This window comes from Helianthus annuus, chromosome 6 (genome assembly GCF_002127325.2).
Source record: "Helianthus annuus cultivar XRQ/B chromosome 6, HanXRQr2.0-SUNRISE, whole genome shotgun sequence".
In the NCBI taxonomy this organism is placed as follows: Eukaryota; Viridiplantae; Streptophyta; class Magnoliopsida; order Asterales; family Asteraceae; genus Helianthus; species Helianthus annuus.
The window spans coordinates 57,332,435-57,339,453 of NC_035438.2; the positions used below are offsets into that span (position 1 = coordinate 57,332,435).

General features: G+C 34.0%; 1 protein-coding gene across 1 annotated transcript; it reads left to right on the plus strand.

Moving 5' to 3' along the window:
* The first annotated feature begins 235 nt into the window (after nucleotides 1-235).
* On the plus strand, nucleotides 236-1,379 carry LOC110906999. Its single transcript, XM_035974144.1, has 2 exons — nucleotides 236-730; nucleotides 1,031-1,379. The coding sequence occupies exons 1-2, from the start codon at nucleotides 291-293 to the stop codon at nucleotides 1,377-1,379; spliced, it is 789 nt and encodes a 262-aa protein (XP_035830037.1). The 5' UTR covers nucleotides 236-290.
* Nucleotides 1,380-7,019: the final 5,640 nt, after the last annotated feature.

Here is a 7,019-nt window from a genome sequence, read left to right on the forward strand (position 1 = left end):
TTTTTTAAATTAAACTATATATATATATATATCACAAACCATTTAACCATATACTTTCTAGTTTATACTCATACAAACCAAAAAATACCACCAATTCCTTCTAAAAGTTTACCATACAAAATGGCGGATGAACTCCCGTTATGGTTCCCACCCATGAGTAGCGACGATTCATCCGATAGTAGCATTCTTTTTTTTCAAAATCTCATCGAAGAAGCCGAACTTCAAATACCGGCACATCTAACCGAAGGAGATATATTGAACGTCAACGTGAGGAGGGGCATGAGACACTCATGGCGGATTATTTTGTCGAAGACCCGAAGTACAACGAAGATATCTTTCGGCATAGGTTCCGTATGTCGAAACGTTTGTTTCTAAAAATTGTGTCCGATGTGGAAGAGAACGACCCGTGGTTTGTAGAGGCCCCCGATGCGCGAGGTAGGAAGGGCTTTACGCCCTTGCAAAAGGTGACATCGGCTATTAAACAGCTCGCAACTGGAAACACTCCAGACGAGAACGACGAGTACTTGCATATGGCCGAAAGAACTTCCCACGAGTGCCTAGAATATTTTTGTGACACGGTTTGCAAAATATATGGTCCAGAGTTCTTACGTAGACCGACAAGCCACGACATGGCACTTTTATACCAAGCTCATGAGGAAAAACATCACCTTCCAGGTATGTTCGGTAGCCTTGATTGCACCCATTTCGTTTGGCGTTTTTGTCCGACAGAGTATCGAGGCCAATATATGCGAGGAGATCATAGATACCCGACTATTATGCTCGAAGCGGTTGCTTCTCAAGACTTATGGTTTTGGCATGCTTTTGCCGGTCCACCGGGTTCTCAAAACGATATCAATGTTCTACAACAATCTCCGTTATTTTTAACGGAACGAAATGGAACCGCGCCAAAATGTCAATTTTACGTTAACAACCATTTATACAAACGTGGTTATTTGCTCGTGGATGGAATCTACCCTTCGTGGTCCGTGTTTGTGAAGTCGATCTCTTACCCTCACGAAGTAAACGAAAAGAAATTCAAGAGGCAACATGAGGCGGCAAGAAAAGACGTCGAACGGGCTTTTGGTGTTTTGAAGGGGAAATGGGGTGTATTGAGTCGACCGATGCGAGCAAGATCGGTTAAAAAAATTAGGAATGTCGTGTACACATGTATTATTTTACACAACATGATTTTGAAAGACGATGGAAAGGCGATAGCACCGGTGCACATTCGGGATCCTCCGGTCGAGCCGGCTCTAGACGATACGGTGCTGGGCGAGTTGTTGAATGAAGACACCCATTGGAGACTCAAACACGATCTCATAGATCATCTCGCAAGTCAAGATTTACCCCATCTATTGGCCGATTCCGACGAAGACTAGTTTAAATTGTTTCATGCTAATGTAATTTTATTGTTTTTTAATTTAGTGTAACTTTGATGTTTTTAATTTAATTTATGAAACTTTATTGTTTTTTAATTTAATGTATATATCCTAAATTTATTTATATTAAATAAATTATTGCAAAAAAAATAATAATAAAAGTTTACCACTTCAGCAAGTGTTTAAACCATTGCCAACACTTTTCAGCAAAGTTTAAACACTTTTGCCTAATTGACATGGCGCGCTCTGATTGGTCGGTTATTTGTTTTTCCACTTTAAAGTGTTTAACCACTCCTTATACCCTTAGTTCATTATGGTACCAACACGTGATATACTTTATAGTGGCGGCTATGATGGTGTGAGGGCAGGACCTCCGCACAAGGCCCGAGATTTCGAAGGGCACACGGTTTAAAAAAAATCGATATATATATGTTATTTTTTTAAATAGTAAACGCATAACAGTTCCAATATAGACCCATTTACAAATCATTTTTTATGGTTTATATATATAATCGATATCGGTATCAAAGATACTAAAATAAAAAATGAGTTAAACAACAAACCAAACACCGTACTGATTCTACCGATTATGGCTGTACGAACTTCTTTAGTACCAATAGTGCAACAATACTAGAATATACCAAAACGGACTCATATCAAAACCGAAAACTGCATAAAAATAATATGAGTCCAGATACCGATGTTTGTACAATATCAATTCACTTCACTAAAAAAGATTTTATTTTGAATATAACTCTATTTTCAATAAAATTCATATCGGAATGTTGACAAAAAAAATTTAACAAAAGTGTTTGTTTAGATTTTTTTCTAAAAGTTAAACCGTAAACTTTTTAACGTAAAACGTAAACTTTTTAACGTAAAACATAAAACGTAAAAAGTTTAACGTAAAAAGTTTAACATAAAACGTAAAAACGTAAAACGTAAAAAGTTTAACGTAAAATTGTAAAACATAAAAAGTTTAATGTAAAACGTAAAAACGTAAAACGTAAAACGAAAAAAGTGTAAAACGTAAAAACGTAAAAATATTAAAAAATCTGTAAAAAAATCTGAATTTAAAAAGCTTTAATAATTTAAAAAAAATAAAAACTAATATAATAATACAAAAATAGTAATAAAAACAATAAAGACAAAAAGACAATTGGGTAAATTTACTAAACTAACCTTTTGGATTAAAATATTAAAGACATAATAAGACAAAAGATATTTAATAATAATTTTTAATTACTTTTAATCTCATCCATTGATCTTGATGATCTAATGGTTGAAAAATGGTTCTCTCGGTTCTTACAACTGTGGGTGGTTTTCATTTTATCGCTCCCCTATATATATATATATATATATATATATATATATATATATATATATATATATATATATATATATATATATATATATATATAGGGAAAGGTTATCATACAGAACACCTTATCGTACATTAACATACGCGAAGGGTGTAACCGTTCGATCAGGTAAGTAATCACGCATGGAACAGTTTTTTTTTGATAATCACGCATGGGAGGCACAAATCACGCATGGAACCCTAATTAATCACGCATGGGGGCCTTTATTATACAAATCACGCACGTTGTATGTTAATCACGCACGTTGTAATCTTGTCGCGTACGTTAACGTACGTTTAGGCTTTTTGTACATTATACTTATTCTATATATATATATATATATATATATATATATATATATATGCCGCTAAAATAGAAACCACCTCCAGTTGTAAGAACCGCGAGAACCACTCTCAACCAATCAGATCATGCCAACTAAAAGGTTATTTTGGTCTTTTACCCCAAATGTCAAATCCCCCTCTTTCTCTCTTCATTTAATGCCCCCTGACATTCACCACACACCCCAAAATGTTCCATTTAAATCATACATGTTCCATTTATTCATTCTCTCTTTCTCTGATATTTCAAAACCCCAAATTGTTACCATTTTCTCTCTAAAAATACCCACAACACAGAAGAATGCTTCGACAGATTCAATCCACCACATACCCTCATTTCTCTCTCTTGAAAGATGCTTCGACAGATTCAATCCACCACACACCCCTCTTCTCCGGCCGCCTCCCCCTTGTACAGTTGTACCCCCTACTCAACTAAACGACCGGCCACCACTGTGGTGGTGGCGACACACAGCGACGGCAAGGCCGGAGAACAGAAACGGAAGCTCCGTGAGATCACCACCGCCGCCATCATCGCCGCTCCGATTGGGGGGTAGTGAGCTCCGATTTGATGTTGTGGTTGTTGGTGTCCCGATCTATGGTTGTTGGTGTCCCGATCTATGATGTTGGTGCCCCGATCTATGATGTTGTGGTTCTTGGTGTCCCGATCTATGATGTTACGGTGGTGGTTGGTCGGCGGAGGTGGTTCTAACAGCGGGTTAGTGGTGGCGGTTCGACGGTGGGTGGTGGCGGTTCGACGGCTGGGTGGTGGTGGGTCGACGACAGGTGGGTGGTGTGTGATCTAGCATCCATTTTTATGGGTTTAGTTGATTTTTCTGATGATTCTTGGTTCGATGGTATTTTTGGTATATGTTCTTGATTTTTCTAGTTTTACTATGTGGGTGTTAGATCTGTGTTTGAATGATGTTCTTTTTGGGTTTGTTGTTACTGTCATTTTGTTGCTACTGCCATTTTTGGGTTTGTTTAAATCGGTTGAATCTGGTTGAATCTGGTGCCTTTTTGAATCGGCGGTGATGGTAAAAAAAACGGACGATGGCGTGGCAAGGTCGGCGGAGGGTAGGTTTTTGAACCTGCAACCCTACTTTTGCAGCCTCTGATTATCGGAAAATCTGAGCGAAAACATCGTTTTTTTTAAGATTCCACTCGTTTTTTTTTATTTTTGTTTGTTGGGTTTTTATATTTTTTGAGGCGTCGATGATGATAACAATATATCTGAGACACCTCCCGAGTTTGCGATTTCTGGGTGCGTTCGTTTTTGCGTTTGTAAAAAAAAATTAAACCGTAAACTTTTTAACGTAAACCGTAAACTTTTTTAACCTAAAACGTAAAAACGTGAAGCGTAAAACATAAAAAGTTTTACACAAAATGTAAAACGTAAACTTTTAAACGTAAAATGTAAACTTTTTAACGTAAAACGTAAAAATGTTAAATGTAAAATGTAAAAAGTTTTACATAAAACGTTAAAAGGTTTACGCAACACGTAAAAAGTTTTTTGGCGGTCGTAAAACGTAAAACGTAAAAAAGTTTTACATAAAACGTAAAAAGTTTTACCTAAAACGTAAAAACGTAAAAGTTTACATAAAACGTAAAAAACTCTTACGTAAAAAAACGTGTAAAAAACGACGTTAAAAACATGAATTACGTTAACGTAAAAACGGCGCGTTGAAAAAACGGCATTAAAAACGGCGTTAATAAACGGCGCGTAAAAAACGGTGTTAAAAATTGGCGCGTAAAAATCGGCGTTAAAAAACGGCGCGTAAAAAACAGTGTTAAAAAATTGGCGCGTAAAAAACGGCGTTAAAAAATTGGCGCGTAAAAAACGGCGATAAAAAGTTGGCGCGTAAAAACGGTGCGTTGAGAAAACGGCGTTAAAAAACGGCGCGTAAAACAACGGCGTTAAAAAATTGGCGCGTAAAAAATAACGACGCTTGAAAAAACCCGGCGTAAAAACGGCGCGTCAAAAAAACGTAATACTTAAAAAGTTTAACGTAAAACTTGAATTGTAAAAAGTATAAAAAAACTTTTAAAAAAATCTGAATTTTAAAATGTTTTTAATAAAAAAGTTATGTTTAAAAAATAAAAAGTAATATAATAATACAAAAAAACTAATAAAAAACAATAAAGACAAAAAGACAAAATAGAGTTATTTTACTAAATTACCCTTTTGGATTATAATATTAAAGACATAATAAGACAAAAACCATTTAATATTAATTTTTGTTATTTTTAATCTCATCCATCCATCTTGTTGATCTATAGGCTAGAAAGTGGTTTATAGGGTTCTTACAACTAGAGGTGGTTTTCATTTTAGTGATCTCCTATATATATATATTTTGTTGTTGAGCAACGATGAATAGTAACTTTAAATTTATAATAATATATAGTTTTTTTTAATATTTTATTATTTTAATATTATACTACTTTGTTATTATATTTACTTTTAACATATTATCTTTTCTTTTAACGATATTTTTTTCTAACAATATTTTCTTTTATCATTTACTTTTTATTTTTCATTATTCTTTTTTTCTGTTTTTAAAAGATATTGCCTTAATTAATTAATTTAATATTTTTTAATAACTTTCGTACGCTAATTTTAAAAAGAAAAAAACTTAAGTATGCTTATTTTTCCCCTAGACATTCGGATATAAGTATTATTAAAAATGAAGTTGTATTCAGAATAGAGTATTTATTTTGTATCGTTTTTTACTATACGATGATAAACTAAACCGATTCTGCTGGTTTGGCTTTTGAAACAACATGCTATATTTTCAAAATAACGTTTGTTTAACGTTATCATTTGCTCTATTTCGCCGCAACGCGCGACATCAACATGTAATATATTGTTTAAAATCCATACAATATATATATATATAGAAACGGGTTCGGGAGAAAATGCTCAAAAGTGTGAGAAAGGTGAGAACGCATCCTGGCCCAACACGTGTCCCGCGGCATAGAGAAGGGCGAAGGGGTTTTTTTATCTTTTCATTCTTCTTTTATTTTCACAACGCGGTATAAGTTTGTTTTTGGCGTTAATTGTATTTATTAAACTTTTTGGCCTTGAATTTATTGTTTTTGTGTCACATATACAATTTTTTGGCGTTATATCGTTTTCTGGTTAATTTTTTTGGCGTTTTGTATAATAATTCACTACGAGTAATTAATATTTGCATAAGATTAAAATAAGACCAATTTTTCTTTTGGCGTTTAGTGAATTTTTTGGCGTTTTAATACCCTTTACAAGGTGCTTTGCCAGCAACTGTTCTTCCAGTTTTCATTCTACTAGCGTTTTGGTGTTTGTAGTTTTTGGCGTTTTATATAATAATGTATTTTATTTATAGAGAATTAGATAACAAAACAACATATAACTTGATATCAATACAATATAAAATGAAAACAAAAATAATTAAAAATGGTAATCTAATTTTTCTTTCCAATCTTCAATGTCATCAGCCTCTTCCTTCTTGAATTTGTTTTTGGCATTTTGAACCTTTTTTGAATAATTTATCTAGATGCCAACTTTCCTTCATAAACCCCATCTTTTTCAGAAGAAGCTGCTTAGTGGCATCTTGTTTTTTGGTGTGATATTCTTGTTTGGTGGCATGTCATTAAAGATCAACTCTTGCTTGATGCTATTTGTAATAATGGAGTCCAAAATAGCATTTTACACTTGTGTTGAACCCTTTATTCCATCCATATAATCATCAAGAACAAAACTCACATGATGGCATATCACTGTCATCAGTCTCTTTTTTTTTTTTTGAATATTTGTCCATCTCATTCAGCAAAATTTTATTGAGTTAACCCCCTCAGAAAAAGGATCCATTTCAGTGAAAGCTTTGCCATTTGTGGCGTTTTAAAGGGAGTGGGTTCTAGAGGATATAGCGTTTTTGTGTTTTCTGGTTGTGATTAATTTCATTGTG

Bases quoted from the DNA above. Each gene is read 5' to 3' on its own strand.
- LOC110906999 (XM_035974144.1), top strand. From the start codon at position 291: ATGGCGGATTATTTTGTCGAAGACCCGAAGTACAACGAAGATATCTTT. The intron at 731-1,030 runs GTATCGAGGCCA...AGTAAACGAAAA, and splicing joins TGGCGTTTTTGTCCGACAGA to GAAATTCAAGAGGCAACATG.